At 61.6% G+C, this 21,523-nt stretch overlaps 3 protein-coding genes across 4 annotated transcripts in view; all 3 read right to left on the bottom strand.

Annotated features, from left to right (window-relative positions):
• The window catches only part of DSCAML1 (DS cell adhesion molecule like 1), a 91,791-nt gene extending 91,392 nt beyond the window's left edge, over positions 1 to 399 (bottom strand). Inside the window, exon 1 of the mRNA XM_005531077.3 lies at positions 283 to 399. Within this exon, the coding sequence (XP_005531134.1) occupies positions 283 to 325 (43 nt within the window). The 5' untranslated portion in view covers positions 326 to 399. The remainder of the gene's footprint in view (positions 1 to 282) is intronic.
• A 7,835-nt stretch (positions 400 to 8,234) lies between these two features.
• On the bottom strand, positions 8,235 to 10,592 carry FXYD2 (FXYD domain containing ion transport regulator 2). Its single transcript, XM_014259872.2, has 6 exons — positions 10,199 to 10,592; positions 9,540 to 9,578; positions 9,323 to 9,397; positions 8,725 to 8,761; positions 8,566 to 8,596; positions 8,235 to 8,425 (listed from the first exon to the last, which is right to left on the bottom strand). The coding sequence occupies exons 1-5, from the start codon at positions 10,290 to 10,292 to the stop codon at positions 8,572 to 8,574; spliced, it is 270 nt and encodes an 89-aa protein (XP_014115347.2). The 5' UTR covers positions 10,293 to 10,592; the 3' UTR covers positions 8,235 to 8,425; positions 8,566 to 8,571.
• A 722-nt stretch (positions 10,593 to 11,314) lies between these two features.
• FXYD6 (FXYD domain containing ion transport regulator 6) lies at positions 11,315 to 20,958 on the bottom strand. 2 transcript variants are annotated; one of them, XM_088066759.1, is made up of 9 exons: positions 20,851 to 20,938; positions 14,793 to 15,026; positions 14,483 to 14,545; positions 14,256 to 14,297; positions 14,070 to 14,144; positions 13,905 to 13,941; positions 13,648 to 13,697; positions 13,468 to 13,511; positions 11,315 to 13,022 (listed from the first exon to the last, which is right to left on the bottom strand). In XM_088066759.1, exons 2-8 carry the CDS (start codon positions 14,839 to 14,841, stop codon positions 13,483 to 13,485), a joined length of 345 nt encoding a protein of 114 aa, XP_087922885.1. In that variant the 5' UTR covers positions 14,842 to 15,026; positions 20,851 to 20,938; the 3' UTR covers positions 11,315 to 13,022; positions 13,468 to 13,482. The 2 variants fall into 2 exon arrangements, with proteins under 2 accessions (XP_087922885.1, XP_014115345.1); XM_014259870.2 differs by lacking the exon at positions 14,793 to 15,026 and having other exon boundaries at positions 20,851 to 20,958.
• Between the last annotated feature and the right edge of the window lie 565 nt (positions 20,959 to 21,523).

Here is a 21,523-nt window from a genome sequence, read left to right as displayed (position 1 = left end):
GAGCCCCGGGACCCCGCGGAGGTTGCGCTGAGCGCCCGGGGACCCCGGGAAAGGCGTATCGAGATCCCGGCGGGGCTCACCGAGACCCTCGGGACCCCGGGGAGGGCGCACCGAGAGCCCAGGAAGGCGCACCGAGAGCCCCGGGACCCCGCGGAGGGCGCACCGAGAGACGTAGGACCGAGAAACGGAGCACCGAGAGCCCCGGGGAGGGCGCAGCCCGTGCCGCCCGCCCGGTCCCGCTGCCGGGGACCCCCGCCGCCCCCCGGCCCGGTCCGCACGTACCTTTCGGCAAAGAGTACAGCAGGAGAAAAGTTACCAGCCACATGCCATACAGAGCAGCTCTGGCCCCGGGCTGCGGCGCAATTGCGGAGGTGCGGTGCCCCGGCGTGCCGCGCTCCTGCCGCCGCTGCCAGCCCGGCTGAGGTGCCCAGCTCCGCTCCCGCTCCGCCCCGCTCCGCTCCCGCCCGTGGGCCGGGCTCCCGCCCGCGCCCGCCCCCCCCGCGCCGCGCAGGGCTGGGGGCGGCCGCGGCCCCCGCCGGCCGAGCCCCTTCCTCCTCCTCCTCCTCGGCGTGCGCAAGGGCTGGCGGAACCCCTGGCCCTAGCCGGCCGCTCCCGAGCTGCGCTCGCCCCCGGGCCATCGGCCCCGGTGCGGCCGGAGCGCCCCCGGCCCCCAAAGCGGCACCGCCGAGCCTTGCCCCGGTGAGCCCTGTCCTGGGCGCAGCGCTGCGGGTGCAGCAGCACGGCCGGGCCGCCCGGGACTCGCGGCTGGCGCTCGTCCTGCTCCCCGGGCCTCCCGCACGCTCGTCCAGCATCCGGGGGACAAAAATAATACCGTGGTTTGGGTTGGAAGAGACCTTACAGACCGCAGGGACACCTTTCATTGGACCGGGCTGCTCCAAGCCTTGTCCAGCCTGGCTTGGGACACTTCTGAGGATGGGAGATAAGAGTTTCGGCAGCCCGTGCTGCTGCCATGAGAGGGGACACAAGCAAGACAGGGCCAGCAGATTCATTACACATTCATCCCTCCAGCCAGCAAATAACAAACAAATACCAGCTAATGCTTTACTTTGGGGTGTATTTATCCACGGCTTAGTTCAAGCCGAGGCTTGTACTCCCCAAGACTTAGTCGCACCAAAGCCAATTTGTCTGGACCGTTAGAGCATTCAGAGTGTCTTTTCTTGAAGTGATTATAGCAGGTTTTCTTTGCTTTCCAAAACAGCCTTTACAAGCCCAATTTGTTGGAAAATAAACAGAAAGAAAGATTAAAGCATTCAAATTTCAAACAAAACAACCAGCAGGAAAAACATTACGTTTGGATTTTTCAAAAAGCGCTGTTTAGATTTAATTGAAAACGCAACTCTCGTCACGGAAATTGGGGAAACAACAGCCCCTTGGCCATTTCCAGCCCTCGTGGATTCACTGCAAGCCTTCCCACCTAGAAGTCCCCTGAAGAGCTCCCCGAGGGGGTACCCGTGGGAGGGAGGTTCCCATTTCAGCGGGGGGACACGGCCAAAGCACACGGAGAAGCTGCGAGGGCGCAGAGTGCTCCACGCCCACCCTGTGTCCCCTCCCTGCTCCGGGCCACACACACCGCACACTGTCATTTTAGCGAGGCCACTGCCACCGAACCCCTCAGTGCCAGCAGCAGAAACGGGCGAACACTGTGGCCGTGCCGTGCGGGTCGGACACACCACAGCCTTCCCTCCTCCTCCTCCTCCTCCTCCTCCTCCTCCTCCCTAAGGATGTGCTTCCTCTTCCTCGGTGCTGCCGAGCTCGGTAGCGCCGTCACCACCCCCTCCCCAGTCGGTTCCCAGGCCACCTCAGCGGCTCGTGGGTGTCACAGCCGTCCCACGCGGGCATGTGCCAGCCCCACGCTCGCAGCCCCGGCCGCGCCACCAGCGTCCCGAGGGGCGGCGAGGCAGCAGCTGTGCCCACACATCCCCCCAGGAACCGAGGGGCATTTCAATCGCCACCTACATCGCCGTGCAGATGTTCGCCGATGCTTCGCAGGGAAATTGGTATGCAGGCCCATACCCAGGCAACCAGCAAAGCCCGGGCTCTGGGGAGCCCCAGCCACATGCCAGGCATCTGCCCCCTTCCCTCCCCGGCAGCTGCTGCAGGATGGCAGCACAGCCCAGCCCAGCCTGCTCACAGCGAGCTGCCAGCCCCGGAACCTGCTACAGCACTTTGCAAACCTGCACACAACCCATCGGACTCAGGTGGGACTGGTGCCCTCCTACACTTGGGAGTGAATGGAGTGGGGGTGCGTGGGCTGGCAGGGCACTCGCTGGCACCGCACCCACGGGGCCCCACGGATCTCTGCGACAGGCATGTGAGCAGGGGGAGTAAATGCTACTCACCCGTTCATTTTTAGCTCACTCTTAGCTGTTCAGCAGCTCTCGTGAGTTTCCTCACCATCCCCAGCTTAGAGAATCAACCCAGCACACTGACCTCCGCCACCAAGGGCCCCTTCCTCCAGGACAGGAGCTGCTGGCGAGGCAGAAGCAGCGCCAGAGTCAAAACTTAAGGCTGGCAGGGCGAGCGCTCAGGCCAGGTCCCACTCCCCACTCGGGGAGCCCTGGCGAGTCCTTGAGCCGCCTGTGCCGCTCGCTCCGGCCCCGTTTCTCCTCGGCGGAGCGCTCAGCCCAGGCCCTTTGCCAGCTCACTGAGCCCGGGCACACGTGCGGGGCTGGCAGCGCCGGGCAGGCAGCCAGAGCTCCCGGAGCAGGAGCTCCAGCCAGCCCACACCTGGAGCTCAGCTCCTGTCCAGCAGCCAGCCACCGTGTGGGGACACGAGCATCCCCAGGGCCCCCGCTTTGGATGCGCACAGGAAGCGGAAGCGTTTGTGTGTCACCTTTGGGCGCGTTCCGCACGGAAAGCCGGTGTCCTGCTACCGACCAGAACCTGTCCTGTGCTTCACGTGGCTGTGCTGAGGAAAGGCAGGAAATCTCCACACTCGTTATTTGGGCGACGCTGACCTGTGCTTTGGCAGCACAGGCGGCTCGCAGGAAGCCAGGCCAGCGGAGACTGGCGAGTAGAGCCCGTCTCACACTCCCTGTAGCCACTGTCCTGCTCCCCGGCGGCCAGCAGCCTGCCAGAGCCAGCAGCCAGCCCAGCTGCACGGTTCAAAGGTGAAGCTCACACTGAGGAATTAATTCCCTGGCCCAAACTCGGCACAAGACACAGGAGAAATTATAGCAACACATGCCCACGCACAGCTCTGAGCCCCAACAGGCTTCGGGAGGAGGGAACCCCTGCGCTTCACGGCAGCAGAAATCGCACAAGGGAGGGGTCTTGCTGCCTCTCCTGAGGGCACGGGGCATCCCACAGCCCTTTGAAAACAGCCCCCACTTCAATCTCCCCCTTCCTTGGCATTTGTTGTGCCTCTGGGCAGAATTACACTCAGCTCCAGGCTACCCCAGAGCCCCGGGGATTCCGTGAGCGTCCTGCGCTCACACACCCCGTTAGTCGGTGGGGTATTTCTTCCACTGATGCTCCAAAACCGCACTGTCCAGGCAGGCGCACAGAGCAGGGTCCGCACAGCACCCCGCAGTCCCGGGCTGTGCCCCGGGCTGGGCAGAGGCTCTGCATCCCGCATCCCTCCGGCCAGGGCACGCCTCACCTCCCGCCGGGCCCCAGCCCCGTGGCCTCGGCCGCCCTCGCAGACAAATCCCCGGAGGAAGCGGTCATTAAAACAACAGGGCTACTTATCTGCCGCCAGCCGATTGCCGCAAAGCACTTCCCACGCATCGCCAACTTACCCTCGCAGCACCTCTCCGAGCCGGGCCAGCCCGCTGTGACCTCTCTCCAGACACCCTGGGCCTCCCACGGGGACAAAGACAGGAGCTGCGTCCTGCAGAGCCAGCGCTGCCAGCCCAGCCCCAGCACCGCGGGGGTAATTGCAGGATGGCTTGCAGTTAATTGTTGGATATACCTGGGTGGAAAAGTGCTGGGCGTGCACCTTCCGGAAAAACCTGTCCCTGCCCCTCCTCCCCGGTTGCCCCCAACCCCAAGGCTGGCCCTGAGTGCGTGCTGAGGAGGGAAGGGCCCCACCTCGCCTGTGGCTGCAGCCTTCCCCTGCCTCAGTTTCCCCAGTGGCAGAGGGGAGCAAGCGGCTGCCACATGGAGTGGCGGGAGGAAAAACGCCCTGGAGGTGGCGAGGGGCTTGTGCCTCAGTAAAGGGCTGCAAAGCCCTGGACAAACAGGTGCCAGCAGGTCAATGTACCCAAAAATGCCATCCTACTCGAGCCCTTTGGGTCGTGCACTACAGGAACAGCTGTGTTTCCAGAAGGGATCCCTGGCACTTACGTGTGGACAGCCAGTGACACGAAAAGGGGGAACAGCTTGAAATTTCCAGCCCAAACCATCCTGTGGTTCTGTTCTCTGCGGAGGGCTCCGCGTCCCCCGTGCCCACAGCCCGAATCCCTCGGCGGGCAGGCGGGATGCTCGGCTTCCCAAGGAAAAGCCACTTTCCCGGCAAGAAGCTGGGATTTGGTTCCCTCTAGTGTCGCCGCGTTCCGTTGCTGAGCGGGGTCCGGGGGAGCGAGGACAGGGACGAAGGGACTTCGTCGATGGGGGGGAGAGCGGGGTCCCTGTCCTCGCCAGCTCCAGGGCCTCTGCACAGTTTTAGCAAGCTCATGGGGCTAAACTGGCTGCCCAGGACAGCGGTGGAGGGATTTAAAGCAGGGATTTAGAAGACAGATATGTACAGATGTGACCCCTGGGGACATGGTTTAGTGCTGGCCTTGGCAGGGTTGGTTAATGGACTTGGATGGTCTTAGAGGTGTTTTCCAACTTCTCTGGTTCCAAAGAATGGTCCTGAGACACATGGGCTGGGTTCATGGGGACCCTCCTTTGCTTCCAGCCACATCCCGCTGAGAATCCCACTGTAAATCCCACCGGGAGGAGCCAGCCTGTCCATCCCTGGGCTGTGCTCCCACAGCATCGCTGCCCCCGGCGTGCGAGCAGTCACTCCCCAATCACCTCCCCTCTGGGGCACGTGCAATATGGAAAAGGGGACTGGAATGTCATTTCCTGGGGCTGGAGGAGAATTCCAGCCCGGGGAGCGCTGCTGTTTTTGCAGAGGTGCTGCCGCTGCTGGATGCGCTGCCTTTTCAGGAGCAGAGCAGAGGGAAGACGAGGCACGTGGCTGGCTCCCCGCCAGCTCAGCCCATCTCTCCTCTCTCCAGTGCTCCTCTCTGGCTCCCTGAGTCACCATTTGCTGCTCTCCTCTTTAAACTAATGAGGAGACATTTTGCATTCGTGTTTCCTCATGGGCGAAATGCGTCCCTGGCACCACGGAGCAGTGCTGGCAGCTCCTCCCTGGCTGCTGCTGCTCCGGTTCTGGCCCTGCTGCCTCATCTCCTCACCTTCAGTCAGGGATGAAGCACAGGCACAGGCCAAGCCACAGCTTCTCCCTCCTACCTGCCCATCCAGAGACCCACGAAGCAAACCGGGAATAACCAGCACCAAGGGGAAGGATCTGTTTGGATCTGGAAGCCTTCCCAGAGGAAAAGACCCCTCCAGTTGTCCACTGTATTATTTACCCAATCTCCTTTGTGCCGCAGAAAAGATTTACTTTGAGAAGATTAATGGCTCAAGGGGCTGTGAGAGAAATCCTCCGAGATTGCCTGCTTCAGGGGAGAACCAGTGCCACCTCCCTGCCACAGCCACGGAGCACAGGGGGCACAAGGAAAGGGCTGAGGGGCTGGGCTTGTCTGTGGGACACCCTTTGATGGGGACAATGACTCACCCTGGGGAGAGCAGGACCCTCTCATGGGGCAGAGGCAGGAGGAAGGAGACACAGTGACCTTCTCCTGGGGTGCCCCCAGCTTCTCTCTCCCAAAGCTCCAGGGCTCAACATCCAAAACAAATGACTGTGGAGGCTTGGAGAGCTGCTGGCAGCCCCTCTAGCCCAGCTCAGGGGCCACATTTCCCGTTCATCCTGTCCTTGGTTTGTGCCTGTCCTCTGCTCCTGGCCCCATCCTGGAGGAGCACTGGGCTGGGCTGCTCCCAGCTGAGCTCCGATCAGCCCCTGCCCTCCAAATGTCACAGCAAGGGTTTGGGTGCTGGGGCGTGCCCTGCCACCGCCCCCCGTCAGTCCGGGCTGGGCTGTGGGGCTGTGCAGGTGCGGGCACACGTGGGTATCCCCAAGCCGTGCAGAATAATGCCATTAATGCCATCTGGTGCCGAGACGGAGATCCCGCATGAGAGCCAGACACGGCTTTTCCCTCCCCGTAATCCCAGAGCCACGGGGGCTCCGTCTGCGGGGCTCACGGGGAGTGAAGGGCACGGCTGCAGCCCTGGAACGCTCGGGAGAGGGAAGGAGGGGAGCCCTGGGGCTCAGGGCTGTGAGACCTTGCTGAGGACGGGCTCGTTTCACACCCCGCTGCCTTCCTGCCTGCTGGGACCTTCAGCTCCTGCTTCTGGGGGCCACAGCCCCACCACACTCAGCCAGGTGTGGGCAGGGCACTTCTGCTGTGGCCAAACCCTTCTGTGCTGTTGAACAAGCACTTCTCATAGAGTCTCAGGATCATTTAGTTTGAAAAACACCTCTAAGACTATTGAGTTTAACCATTAACCATTTTCTCCCTCGGTCGAAGGACTCCTGTCCCTGCTTGAGCTGTGCAAAGCTACAACAGGTCTTTCTTTATTAGTGGGTCACTGTCAAGTCAAAATTATATTCCTAAATAATCTCCTTACTGTGTTAAATAAGCACCTCAGATTAGACAAATTGCATGGATTTTGCCTAATAACCTTCCCACAGCTAATCCTATTTTTCTGTCAATGTCTGACCTCGGTCAAAGCCCAAACGGACGCAGGGAGTTGGTTTCTCCATCCCGGTTGTGCTGGGATGGTCGGGGTCACTGAAGGCAGCCCCTTGCACACCTGAACAACCACAGCAGCTTCAGGTGAGGGGAAGAAACCCCCTGAGTTGGGGTTTCTCATCCAAACCATTCCCTGGTCAAGTAACCCCCAGACTGATGAGACTGGAGTGAGCTCCTCGCTGCATCCCTCCCTGAACCCCTCCTCCGCTGCTTGTTTGGGGTGCCCCGAGGCTCCCTGTGGCCCCAGGCCGGCAGGGGAAGGGGCGAGGATGCTGGGGCAGGGTGGGGGGCAGCAGTGGGACAGGACAGGCAGCCCTGTGCCCTGCCGTCACTAGGTGTCTGTGTCGGGCCGGCTCTCTGCACACAGAGCGAACCTCCCTCCTCACCCACCGCCCAATAGCGGCAGAGTTTTGATTTTTTTTTTTTTAATTTATTTTCTTTTTTTTTTTTTTTTTTTTTTGAAAGAGGCGTTTCTGGCTGAATCCGAAGCTGAGAGAGGCCAAGAGCTCACCCAGAGCTCCGTGCTTCATCCCAGCGCCGTTCCTGCCCGAGCAGGATGCCTGGATCGCGCTCCCTGGTGCTGTGCTGGGTTGATCTTGGCTGGACACCAGTTTCCCACTGAGCTGCTGCTCCCCAGCTGGGCAGGGAGGGATTAAAAAGAAGGAAAATCCCCCAAACGCATGGGTCAAGATAAAGGCAGTTTATAAAGTGAAAGCAGAGGGAGCGTGAGCACAAGAAAAGGGAAAAGGAAGAAACCCAGAAGACTGAAATTCTGTGCTTGCCATCCGCAGGGGCTGCCCAGCCCCATCCCGGCAAGTCAGGTTTGCTCTGCAAGGCAAAAGTTATAACTCACCAACACCCCCCTTTTCTCCTCCTTTCCCTTTTCTTCTGTACCCGAGCAGGTGGCACCTGGTCTGGAATGTCCCTTTGGCCAGTTTGGGGCTGTCCTGGCCGTGTCCCCTGCCAGGATCCTGCCCACCCCGGAGTGCTGCTGAGGGGATGGTGAAGGGACAGCGCTGCTGCTGTGGAAGCTGCAGGAGCCAGCACTGGAGTGTTCCCAACACCTTCCCAGCTGCCAACACACAGTCCAGCACCGCCAGGGCTGCGAGGCAGAGAATTAACCCCATCCCAGCCAGACACGAGCGCACAAAGAGCCGCACAGTGCTGCCAGCGGCTGCTTGGGCATCCCAAGGGAAAGGCAAATGCCGCAGGATCCAGGACCTGCAGCTGGGAGAAGAAACATCCGGAGCAAACCCAAGGCGGAGGCGGCTGCCTGCTCCGTGCCTCGGGCTGCGGAGGAGCCAGCGGGAACCTTTCCTGGGTCTGGGGTGGAAAGCGCCTGCAGGGCAGAAAAGTGATTGGCGCCGGGCCAGCAGAGTGGGCGATTCAAACGCCTCGGGCACACAGTTTAACCTCGCGGAGCTTGAACTTTATTAGCCAAGGAACTCTTGCTGTGTCTGAGAGAGGGGGAAGCACGAGGGTAATTTGCGTTGTGGCCTTGCGGGGTAATGGATCCACTGGAGCGGGTTGAGGGATGGCCACTGGCCAGGACTCCTGGGCTTCGGCTGGAGCTCCGCTTCCACGGTGGCATTGCAGCTCTGGAACCGGAGAGACGGAGTGTGACACGGCCGGTGTGTGCCAGCCCCTCTCCTCCCGGTACAGATTCCCGGGAATACTTCCCCGAAGCGCGAGGACCCCAAAGCAGCAGGGAGCCTGGCTGCCGGCTGCAGCCTCCTACCTGCGCCTACAGCTCTTCCTCGCTCCCTTGTCTGTGGAGCAAAAAGCAAAGGGAGAGGTGGCCATTAGGCTGGGCAGCGTGGCCGAGAGGGGAGGAACATGGGCTGGACGCTGGTCCTGTCAGCTGGCAGGACTGGAACAGGCACCGTGCAATACCCACCTCCTCTTCTTCCTCCCTCCGCAGTGGAACCGCTGGCCTGGGGGCGAGAGGAGCGACTGAGGCTGAGCCTCCCCCCACCCCATCACACCCACCCCTGCACCGCCCAGCCACAGGTTCCTGCTCAAGCTGCCCCGTGATTGCAAATGCTGTCGGTTTCCATGGTTTTCTCCCGAAAATTAGTGGGCATCATCCTTGCACCAGCTGTGACTGCAGCCACCCTGCATGAAGCGGTGCCGGTACAGAGCCAGGCAGGGTCACAGGGCGCACTTAGCATCGGCTCAGTCTGGGAGCTGCCGAGGTTCGAGCGCTCTGGGAACGCTGGTTCCTCTCTCTGGAAACGTCAGAGTTTTCTCTGCTATTTTTAATGAGTGACCTTCCCTCCGAAGCCCTGGCGCTGGCAGGGAAACACTAAATATTTACGTGGTCTCCCTCCCAACTCGCCCTGTGCTGGGAGCGTGCCTGGATGGAAAGTTCCCAGGCAGCGCCGGGGGCAGGCTGTGCCCACCCCTGGTGCTGTGGGGGCAGCATTGCTGACCCCCAGCCCCCTCCCGGCCAGAGGAGGAGCACGGAGCAGAGCCCAGGGGTATCAGGCACTTACTGAGGATGATGAGGAGCCCGATCACAAAAGCCACGACGGCGAAGATCAGCCCCCCGTTGCGGATGGTGTCATAGTCTGGGGAGGAGGAGAGCCGGGAGGTGTCAGCCCAGCCCGAGCGTGGGGCTGAGCCCGCAGCACAGAGCCCGTGGCAGAGTGGCAGGGGCTGCCCTCTGTCCCCCTGCCCGCAGCCCCCGGCCTGCCCGGGACACACACTCACCGTAGCTGAACCTGTCCTGGCCCTGCTCGGGCACTTGCTCTGAAAAGAGGAGAAATTCCAGTGAGAGACACCTCCTCACAATGTGGAGGCGGGAGGGAGCAGGATCCAGGATGGATGCGAGCGAGAGTGCTGGGACTTCCTTGGCACGCAGCTGAGCCAGGAAACTCCTGCGTCTCACCCCAAATCCACGGGATGCACCTGAAGGTTTGCATTTGCAGGATGCTCGGGAGCCTTCGAGCTGCAGGGGAAGCTGCAGGCAGGGAGGGACCCAGCTCCACTGCCCTCGGGAAGTGCCGCTGCCCGCAGGACTCCAGCAAGGGCTCTGTCCCCTCGGTGCACAAGGCTGAACAACCCCCCAGGCTCACACCTCGCACCGGCTGCACCCCAAAACGCCCCCTCCATGTCAGCGAGCTGTCACCGTGCCACCGCTGCAGCCTTACCTGAGTGCACAGCCCTCTGCTGGGAGCAGCTTGGGAGGAGAAATAGCCCCAAGAAACCAAAGACCAGCTGGCACCGGTGTGCCACAGGACTGTGGAGCTCTGGGGATCCATCCCCACCTCTGCCCACCCAAAATTCCTCATCGAGAGCTTCCCCCGCGGTGGGAGGGACCAGCGCTGCTCCTCGAATGGAGATGTCCCCGTGGAGGCGTCTGTCCTTACCGTCACCCATGGCCTCGGCGTGTCGTCCTGCGGGTGCCTCGCTCTGCGAGTGGGCACCCACGGGAAAGCGCATTAATTGGGAGACAAACCTCATTAAACATTAATGGCCTCGGTGTAATGTTTATCGCAGTCACGAGGGGAGGCACAGGGCTCCCGCCCGCCTTTGGGAAAGAGGGAGGGGAGGGAAGGGGCAGCACCCACCGTTCCAGCCGGTGGGGAGGGCTGGGCACCCCGAGCTGCGTGTCCTTGTCGCAGCCCTTCCTCCCCTTCCCATTGTCAGCCCTACCGGGCTTCACCTCCTGCGGCGGCGGCGAGCCGAGGGTTGGGCTCAAATACAGGCTGTGACCGCCTTTTGCTGGAGAGGAGCGGGCAGCGCGCCCCGTCCTCCCAGCCTGGCACCGAGGGTGTCCCCTCGGCCGGGTCAGCACCTCCGTGCCAGGGCCGAACCCTCGCGGGGCCCGGCGGCAGCCGGAGATATCCCCGGCGCATCCCTGCCGGCAGTGGGCACCGGGATGCTGTGCCCCTCCCCGGGCGGTGCCAGCCCCGGGCCCGGCGGGGCCAGCTGCCAGGAGGGCTGTGCGATCCAGTTTGCTCTAATCTCGCCATCAGCGAGCGGCAGTCACGAGCAGAAGCCGATTAACGCCGGGGTGGCCGGGGCGGGGGGAGCCGGGCCCCAGGGACGCTCCCCTGGGCAGGGCTGCGGAGCGCAGACCCCCGGCCCCGCGGGGTGGCAGCCAAGCCCCAGGAGGGTGCTGCGGGGGCCCGGCGCTGCTGTCACTGCTGTCACTGCTGTCACTCACTGCTGTCACGGCGCCCTGGCAGCGCTCAGCATCGCCGGAGCGGCGCGCCAGCAGAGCCCGACACAGCGGCTCCCAAAGAGCCGAGGGACAAAAGTGCCCGCGGCCGCGCCCCCGCGCTCCCTTCCCACGGGCTCCGGCTCTTGCTGAGCTGCAGAAGGGAGCACAGGGGGCTCGGCCGGCACAAAGCCCGGCTGCGCTGCCCAGGGCGCTGCCCCTGCCGCCCTGGCCCCAGCCGGGCCACAATGGGACGGCGTGGGAAGCTGCCAGGCTGCCCTGGGAACGCCACGGCCCTCGAGACAACGCAGGCAGGCACCGATAGAAACGATATTTTATTCCTTTCCCCTTAGGTCACAGCACAGAGCACACCAGCCCTCCAGCACAGCAGCACACTCGCCTATTTAAAAGGAGACACAATAGCTCAGTTTATTTTACAACAGTCAGGGTTTGGCCATTTTACACACCACAGGGAGCTCTTTGTTTCGTGGTAACACCGACGGCACACGAGGGACAGCACGGGCACTCCGACTGGACACACACCGTGACACTCAGGGGCCGGCCCGGGGGTCTGCTCTGCCCGGGGCCCTCTGCAGCAGCCAGGACCGAGGGAAGGGATACAACACCAGATTCATGGTCCCTCTGCCTGGCACAGATGGGACAGAGCTTCCCGGTGCCACCAAGCGATGCCAAACATGCAGGGACACAGCCCACGCTGAGGCAGGGCCACCACAGGGGGATGGACACAGCAGAAACTCCTCTCAAAACCATCCTGGAGGACAAGACCCCCTTCCCGGTGTGGGGATGGCACCTGAGGTGTTTCAGTGAAGCTCTGGGGACCCCCCACTGCTGCCCCCACCCAAGCGGGCAGTCTCTAGCCCCAGCCAAGGTTTTGTCTGCCCATGGACTTGGGGAAGAGCCAAAAATCACAGGTTTGCCTCTAGCCCATGAGGGGACACAGGGTGATGATGGCCTCTGGGCTCAGCACATTGTCACACTGCAAGCTCAGGTGTCCAAAAGCCCCGACAATCACTTAGTGCCACTCGCTGCTGCTCCTCGGGGAGAGGGGACAGCTGGCACTGGGGGTGACATGGAACCACCACGGGACAACACACAGCACTGACACGGGTGGCACAGGGAGCGACAAGGCGTCAGGAGGGGCAGGGAGCACCAGGAGGAGACGCTGCTGCCCCTTCCCTGCCGGAGACAAGCACGGACAGGATCTCTGTTTCTCTTTAGCCCTCAGACTGTGTCCCCCACCCAGCTCTGGCTGGCGGGCAGGAGCTGGTTTGTGCTGGTTACTGAGGCCACGGCTGTGCTGCTGCCCTCATCCACAGTGTCACCATGCTGGGGACCCCACGGGCTTCTCTGCCACCACAGCCTTGCCTCACACAGCGTCCCACAGGTTTAACCAGGGACAGAAACGGGGACTGCCAAGCAGGAGAGGCAGGAGAGCTCCCTTCAGCCTTGAATCCAGCACCCCAGTGACCCCAGCGAGGAGGGTTGAGCCATGGGATGTCCCTGCCTGACTCACTCCCCACCGTGGCTGTTTTCAGGCTGGGGACATGCAGGGGGTTATTGCTGAAATGGGGACGGGTGGTCCTGAAATGGCTGGGCAGGTCCCCAGGGCACTGCAGGTCCCCAAGCCGTGGACCCCTGCCCCACAGCCCACACTCCCTGTTTCCAGGCTTGGAGGGCGGCCCAAAGGGCAGCAGCCTGCCAGTCCTACAGAGCCCAAACCACACGCACAGCACGAGAAAGGTGAAGAGAAAGTCACGATTACAACATCAGCAACAACTAGCCCTAGAGGTAATGATCATCTCACAGCAACATTACACACCACGGGAGGCAGAGAGGACGGTGAGCGGAGTTTAGTCGGGTTAGGAAACAGAGAACCGGTGCTGGAGCACAGAGGGGGACACAGACACGGCAGCTCCGCGTCTCCTGAGAGGGACCTGCTGCTGGGCTTTCAGTTTCCTCGCAGGCCGCGGCCATCTGCGCTCCGAGCATCTGTCCTCGGGTCTCTGGCTCTGCGTGGGGAGCAGGGCAGTGGGTCAGGCTTTCCCCACACAGGGGATGTACCCCAGCAGCACAAACTGCCAGCACGAGCTCCAAAGCAGCCCAGGAGGCTGGGGAGCTCAGAGCAGGACACCCCCGGGGCTTCACACCCAGCTTTCTGAACACCCTAAAACCAAAACCCCTCGGGGGTGGGGGAGCACAAGAGAAGGAAGCGCAACACAAGGGAAAATCCAGACAGATGCTTCCTTTTCCTGCTGGGCTGCCTGTGGACACTCGGGACCTCACCAGCACCGAGTTTCCTTGCTGTGGACCCCACCAGTGCTCGCCCCCACCCCATCCCAGGGATGCAGAGCTGGCCAGTCCCTCTGGTCTGCTCAGAGCCCCTCAGACACCCCACACACAGCCCCAGCTGTCCTCCCATCCTGATGCCCCCACCCAGCCTGGCCTGGGACTCACAGCATTGGCTCCTGCTCAGTTCTCTGCTTTCTGTGCTGCCGTTGCTGCAAAGGGAAGAGCAGAGGGGTTTGTGGTGCCAGCCCTGCACTGTCACTGTCACTGTCACTGTCACTGTCACTGTCACTGTGACACGCAGTGACACGGGGCAGTGGCACAGGGACTGCAGCAGGGTGACCTTACCGTTCGAGGTGATCAGGTTCTCTGCCTGAGCCTCCTCGTCCCCTGGAGCCCTGCAAGGAGAGGAGCACGGTGAGGTCAGCTGTGCCCCATCCCGGGGTGGGAAGGCTGGGAAGGTGCACTGGGAGCAGGCAGAGCTGCTCCCCCAGTTTTGGGCACCCCAAAGGGACACCCAGAGAGTGCAGCAGTGCCAGCTGCGAGAGGGAGCCCGGGAGGATCAGAGCAGAGGGGCTGTTCCCCACCAGGCCACCCTCACTCACCTGGGCTTCTGCTTGAAACTGCACCTGCACCTCCTGCCTGCAAGGGGAGAGAAACTGTGAGCGTGGCCAGAAGGGGATGAGACCTTTCCCAGTGCCCTCCCAGCACAGGAACAGCCCCTGCTGCCCCAGCCTGCCAGCCCAGCACCCACCACATCCCCAACTTACTGAGGATGAGGAGAATGCCCACGGTGAACAGGACCACGGCAAACACCAGCCCGCCGATCCTCAGGCTCTGGTAATCTGGGAGGGGAGACACAGGGCTCATTGCTGCTGGGGCCAGGGGAGGGGGCGGCTCTTTCGCTGCCCACGGCACACCCACACCCACCCCCACGCTCAGCCACGCTCACTCACCATAGTTAAAGGGATCCTCCTCCTCCTTCTCCGGGGTGGCCACTGGAAATGAGCAGACAAGGGGTGAGTGAGCCCCTGGCTGAGCCCTGGCAGCTCCCCACAAACTCTGGGGCTCTGGGCTCTCATGGCTGCTGCCCCACGCCCCACTGCAGCCCCCTTGGGTCCATCTGGAGGCTGGGGATCCCCAGGCTATCCGGAGGTGGGTGTGGGAAGCACCGGGCACCTACCGTCTGCCACGGCCGCTGGCACCAGCAGGGAGCACAGGAAGATGAGCGCTGCCTCCATGGCCGCTGTGAGAGAGGGGAAAAGAGGGTGTCAGCACCCAGATGCCTCAGGGAGGGCACTGGGACAAGGCCAGGGGACACGGGGGAGCTCCAGATGACCCATGGCTGGCTGTGTGGGCAGGCAGGGCCAGCCCATGCCATGGGAGAAGGAGCCAGGCTGCTCCTAGGAAACACCCAGGGCACCTGGTGCCATCGCTGCGCCCAGCCCAGCAGTTCAAAGGCAGGAAGGGAAGGGTTTCAGCACCAGACATACTTTTATTGTGGGGTTCTGTGATGTATTTTTGACCATCTCCACTTGGCATAAACCCCAGTGCAGTATCGAGTTTGCTCTGCAGGCAGTGGAGCCAACACCTCAACCCTGGGCATCCCTGGCAGCGCTGTCCAAAGGCTCCTGGAGCTCTGGCAGCCTCGTGCCCATTCCCTGGGGAGCCTGGGCAGTGCCAGCACCCTCTGGGGGAAGAACCTTTTCCTAATATTCAACCTAAACCTTCACAGAGACAAAAAAAAAAAAAAAAGAAAAGAAAAGAAATGAGGCTGGATTTACAGTTACCCTAGTTTGCTATAACACTCAAGCCTAAATCCCACTGTCTTTGGGAGAAGTTGGCATAACTTAACCAGTTTGCTGAATATTTCCAGCCTCCTAAACTGGGACAGACTCCATTCGCACTTGGGATTATTTTTTTAATGTGGTGCGTTTCAATTAAAAACTTTCTCAAGAAGATTTAAGAGACACCACGGAAGAAGAGGCAAGAAGAACAATTTTAGTTTGCTCTTTCTACATCTGTTCTTAGAAGTTCATTGGTTTTGAGCATCCCAGGGCTCCTCTCAGCAGGGCACTGCACGACACCAGGCCATCAGCCCCCGGCCGGGCTCCTGATGATGATTTGTCCCAATTAGCATCGCAATTACACTCCTGCAATGAGGCCAGTGGCCCTGGTGGGACGTGAGCTCAAAGACACTCTTGCCCTCCGGGGTCCCTGCAGCATCAAGGAGAGACCAGAAATAATCTCGGTGTCCCCTCCCAGCGGAGCCTGTCCCTGTCCCTTCCCTGGGAACACGTCAGACCTTTCTCCCGGGTGTGAGGACGCTGTGGCCGGGCTGTGACACTCCCTGCCAGCTCGGGCAGGGGGAATGTCCCAGCTGCATTTGGGATGGGCACCTTTGCCTCTGAGACCAAGCTGGAAGGGAGGGCATTGCTACCCACAACCTGCCACCAGCATCCCTTCCCCAGCTCCCAGGGGACACCAGGGGACACCAGGGGACAGGGGAGAGCCGCTCCCTGTGTGGGGCTCTGCTGCTGCTGTCAGCGGTGCCAGCCCGTGCCCCGTGTGTGGCCATACATGGCTGGGAGCGCAGAGAGGGCTCGCTGCTGCCAGCGGGGTTATCGGGAGCCCCGAGAGCGCCGAGTGCCACAGAGCTGCTGCAGCTGCTGCTCTGGATTAGTGCCGATAAGGAAGGGGCCCTCGACACAGCAGGAATTCAGCTCGCTGGCGGATGCAGAGCCCGCCGTGCTGCTCTTCAGCCCCTCCAGAGCCTGACCTGATTCCGAGGCACCGTCCATCGCAGCCCAGCCCCGCTGCCAGCCACGGGGGAGGCAGCTCAGCTGCCCCAGGCTGGCTCCCCAGGACACCGAGGTCCCCCCCGGACCCTGTCACGGCCCCTTCTCCCAGTTTGTGCTCCACGCTCCCAGTTTGTGCTCCACGCTCCCAGTTTGTGCTCCACGCTCCCAGTTTGTGCACACATGCAGCAGGCTCAGCAATGCCCACCATTGCTGGCTCCAGCAGCGCTTGGCTCTGTGGCCTCTCCCAGTGCTGCCCTTGGGGCCAGCTCCCATTTCACCCACAGAGGAGGCAGCCCCGGGCCCACCACCATTCCCAGAAGCCGCCTTGTTCACCACAACAAGCCCAGGATAACTCCCATTCGTCCCTCCCCTTCCACGGTTTGCCATTCCGAAGGCGATGTGTTTACCCGAACACTGGAGGGTTTCATCCCCCTCTGCTGCAGCTGCTGGGCCATTGTGAGCACAGGAGTGTGCCCAGACAAACCCCCTCGTTTGCTGAGATGCAGATTTTGGGGTAATTACCAGGTCTTAGAAGCACACACAAAGAACCCACAGCTGGTGACACAGTCACTTCGAGCTGCACACGTCCTTTCTCTCACATTCTTTATCTCTTCACCACGAGGCTGTAAAATCAGTCATTTTAGCCCTGCGAGGGCTCAGTGTGTGCACAAGGGCTGTGACCCAGCTCACGCTCTCGTGCCGTGATCAATATTAACTGGCTTCCGTATTTCTCAAACAAATCATTCATCAGATTTTTACTGTTTTGCTGCTGTTTTCTTGCTACTGGATCATTCCCTGAAGAACACAATCAGGGAATTTTGCATCATTCCCTGCCCTGAGCCCCTCCACGTGGCGCTGGGCCCTGCCCAGCCACACAAACACCCTCCAACCCTTTGCTCAGCGTTTGGCTTCTCGCACGTAGCGCGGCAGAGTTCACTGCTGGGCCGAGCCAAGCACGCAGCACACATATGTTCTTTGTTTTTCTATCTCAGTTCCTAGAATTCACACACTTCCGCGCGCTCAAACTTATCTCCGCACGGGTGAGCCGCCAGGATTGGCAGTGTCCCTGCTCCGAAGGCAAACACGGCGCTCTGCAGTGCAAACGAGCCCAGCTCTCCTCCAAGGAAGCATATGCCTTGCAAAGAGCCACAGGTTTTTTTGGGTTGCTCCAAGCTGGCCCACCCACTTCTTCCTGAAGCTGAAATAAAGTGAGAAGAGCGAGCACTGCCGAGGGTTTGCCGTTCTCCCCGCTCCTGCCTTCCCCCGTGCTGAACCCAGCTGTGCCTTGGCACAGGAGAGGAGAGGAAATCCAGCAGCTGCCACGTCCCACAGCCCAAATCTCTGCCTGTTTTCTCCCCGTGGTGACACAAAGTTTGGAGTCACCACCCCGGACACCACAGGCAGTGGCAGTGCCTGTGACTTGCACCAAAACATGGGGGTTTCCTGTTAAAACTGCGAGATCCGGCAAAACACGGAGAGAGGCGGAGCGGCACAGGAGCCGACAGCAGCGTCCAGAACTCCCCTTCCCTCTCATCCCAGCTCAACCTGCTGCCTTGTGATGGAACCCAGGTATCTTCCCAACATCCCTACCTCCAGAGAAGAGCCGGAGGTAGGAGGAGGCAGCAGGAATTTGTGAGAGGCTCAGGGGGAGGAAGCAGCCACACAGAGTGAGGAAGTAGACGGAGTTTGCTGTTTTCTGGGAGGATGTGGATGGGAGTGGGTTGGGGGATTAACCCAGGGCTGCCAGAGCCATTCAGGGCTGCACCTGCCCCATGGTGAGGGGGTTCCCCCTGCCCAGCGCAGCCAGCAGCAAGGCAGGGTGACAGTGGCAGGGTGACAGTGGCAGGGTGACAGTGGCAGGGTGACAGTGGCAGGGTGACAGTGGCAGGGCCACCCTGGCACAGGAGATGGAAGCCACCCGCGCCCACGCGAGCCGGCCGGATGATTCACAGCCCCGGCACCGCCCTGCCACGAGCACAGCCAACACTCCCTCCATGCCGAGCACAGCCACAGCTCCTCCTCAGCCTCTTCCTCCTGGATAATCCCTCCTCGCCCATTTCCACGCCACTGGCTTGGTGTGTGTGCGTGCACGGAGCCCGGGCGAGGGAGAGGAGGGGGCAAAGCCGGGCAGACAGACCCAGTCTCTCCTGCCTGGCTCAGTTCTCTGCAGCACAGCAAATCCTGCCAGAGCAAGGCAGGTGAATTCGTTTTGCTGTTGGATCTCCAAGTCCCCTTTTCCTTTTCATTGTTTTGCATAGATCTGCCCTGTCAAGTCTCAGCCATCACAGAGCAATTCCAGGCAGCCTCCGCCTTCCGTCAGGAGTCCTCAGGGCATCTCCCGAAGATCAGACCTAGTTAAAATCTCTGGTTTCTGTGCAAAGCCCCCCAGACCGTGACAGCAGCGCTCCGTTGCCCTGGGCGTTTAGGAGCGTGCATGTGTGAATGGACATTTCCAGCTCTGCATAGATGGGCTCTTCTGCCATTTCACGTCAGCATCAATCTGGCTATTAATGTGCCTGTTGTTGTGCCTCGTGCTTCTAAATGAGAGAGGAGAGGAGATTTCCAGCCCTCGCCATTCTGGTATGGATGGCCCTTCCCAAATCCGGTGGTGATCCAGAGGCTGACTGGATGGGAGACACAAACCTGGCTTTACTACAGCCTCATTGTCTCTTTTGCTGGTTTGGGGTGTCTCTGAGCGCACCATCCCTCTCACCTGTACCCCAGAATTCCACTTGCCTGCTGCAGGGCTTCTTCCAGCCTCATGGAACTGACCCTAAACCCCACGAGGAGCCTCAGCCAAGACTGCCCAGCCATGTGTGGCTCAGCACAGTCCCCAACCCCCCGATGGGGCCCCAAAGAGGCAGCGAGGCCAATCCATCACTCGAGCAAACCTCCAGTGCAAACCCTGCTGGGCTGAAGGCTGCCTGGCCAGGGAACCCAGCCTGGGTTCCAGCAGGCAGTAATCATCACCACCACCTCCCACAGGAGTCTGCTGCTCCTGATCCCTCCTTATTTGATTAACAGAGAACCAGGGGCTGTAAACCTCACTGTGCACCTGCTTGGACCATCCCATCCTCCCTCCACACCCTCGTTCGGCCACACACCGGCTGAATGAGGCCAGGCTCTGCAGGGGCATCAGCCACCAGAACCCCACAGGTGAGAGAAATGAGAGGTTCTCTGAAGGATCCTGGTGGTGAGAGTACCCCAGGTCGTCAGAACACCCTGACAGAGCAGCATGGAGGAAGCTGTTTGAGGCTCCTGAGTGTGGCGGGTACCACAGCACTGCCACGCTCCGCAGCACATCAGAGCAGACATTTTCTCCCTTCTCTCCTCTGCTGTCACCATCAGCCGCGACCACGATGCAGACAGCAGTGCCCAGCAACACGGCTTTTGTCCCCACTAACACTGCCCCAGGCACAGAGTGGTGGGCAGGTGGTCCCTGGGTGGGACAGGACAGGACAGGACAGGACAGGACAGGACACCTCCAAGCTGCCAGTGCCAGCCGTGCCTTCTCCATGCTCAGGGACACAACAGCTGCAGAGCTCAGCAGCCTCTTTACAAACACACAAACAGCCTGAAAGGCAAACACAGGGGAACAGCTGGCCACAGAGCTGCTGGTTTGCTGTGCCAGGGAGTGCCCTCCATACCTGGCAAAGCCGTGGCTCCCCCACCATGCTTTACCTGAATGGGTATGTTGAGACAAAGCAGATAAAATTTCCAGGTGAGCGTGAGCCAGGAGGCTGATCCACACCTTGCAGGCACAGGATATCCTCCAGCAGGTCCCAAACACGCTCTAACAGGTGGCCTGGCTTGGCAGCCATGGCACTTCATGCTGGCAGCTCTCCACTCCGCCTTGCAACCATGGTCCAGTTGTGCATGAGCAGGGATTCTCCGGGTTTGTCTTTGTTTCAAACTGGGAGCAAAACCACCCAGCGGGACTGAAAATCCCAACGGGACCCAGCAGCATCTTGGAGCGCTGCGGGCTTGCCAAAATGGGTGCTCCATTCTAATCCACACACGGCTTTCCCCGAGAGGCTGCTCCTTCATGCTGCTTATTCACATCCACACAAACCACCTGTCACTTTCCCTCCCACAGAAATATCCCTGCGAGATCCGAGTTCCACCACATGGACTCCAAAATCCGTTTCTTTGGAAGCATTAATTACACACCCCGAGAGACACGCTCTTCCCTTCCTCCGTACGCTTTCCCGGGATGAGGCGCTCGGCTGTTTACGCACGGTGTTACTACAATATTGAACAGCAGGAGCCAGAGCGCTGCCAAGGGCTTCGAGAGAGGGATCCCCCGGCTCCCCGGGATGCCCCCGCTCCCGGGATCCCCCCGCTCCGCACAGCCCTGCCAGCCTGCGGAGCCCCGGCCGTGCTCGGGATCTCCCCGCGGTGGTCTCGGGTGGGGCCCGCGGGGCATCCTCCCCAGCACGGGGGGCTGGTAACCAGGCAACGCTGGGATGAGGGAAAGCGCGGTACCCGCCGTTGCCATGGCAGCCGCCGGGGCCGGGATGCGGGCGGGTCGGGGCGAGGGGCGATGCCCCGGGGCAGCGGGGCGGGGTCCGGGCCGCCTTCCCAGCGGGAGCGGGCTGGGGCTCGGTACCGCACCCCGGTACCGGGGCACGGAGCCCCGAGCGGGCACCCCGAGCCGCGCACTGCCGGGAGGAGCCCGAGCCCCCCGAGCCCCCCGATCCCTCCCTTCCTCCCCACCGGCCCCCCGAAACCCCTCTGCGGCCGGACCCACCTGAGCTGGCCGGGCAGAGCCGGGCTGGCCCCGCGGCTCCGGGGGTGCCGGGGGAGCGGAGCGGAGCGCGGAGCGGGGCTGCCGCACAAAGGGGAGCGGGCGGGCGGGGCGGGGGCGGCGCCTGCGGGGCGGGGGGCGCGGGCAGCGGCGGGGGCGCGGCCAGCACGGCCCGGCCCCCGGCGGCTCCCAGATCCCCCCAGAGGAAGGCGCGGGGATACTCAGGGGGATGGAGCCCCTCTGCTCCGGAGGCCGCTGAGGGTGTCCAGCCTGGAGAAGAGAAGCTCCAGGGAGAGCTTAGAGCCCCTTGCAGCGCCTAAAGGGGCTCCAAGAGACCTGGAGACGGACTTTGGACAAGGGACGGATTGGAGAGACAAGAGGGAATAGCTTCCGCTGCCAGAGGGCAGGGTTGGATGGGATGTGGGGAAGAAATTCTTCCCTATGTGGGCGGCGAGGCTCTGGCACAGGGTGCCCAGAGAAGCTGTGGCTGCCCCATCCCTGGAAGTGTCCAAGGCCAAGTTGGATGGGGCTTGGAGCAAGCTGGGATAGTGGAAGGTGTGTCAGAGATTTGGAACGATGGCCCTGAAGATCCCTTCCAACCCAAACCATTGAGGTGTGGAGGGGAAACGCTCCCCTGGCTGTGACACGTCCCTCCCCACAGCCTGGACTCTGCCCT

Source organism: Pseudopodoces humilis, chromosome 25, assembly GCF_049639895.1.
Source record: "Pseudopodoces humilis isolate 2021_Gansu_Grassland_sample_001 chromosome 25, ASM4963989v1, whole genome shotgun sequence".
Classification (NCBI taxonomy): domain Eukaryota; kingdom Metazoa; phylum Chordata; class Aves; order Passeriformes; family Paridae; genus Pseudopodoces; species Pseudopodoces humilis.
Note: the sequence above shows the minus strand (reverse complement) of the source record. Positions and strands in the feature narration are given on the sequence as shown.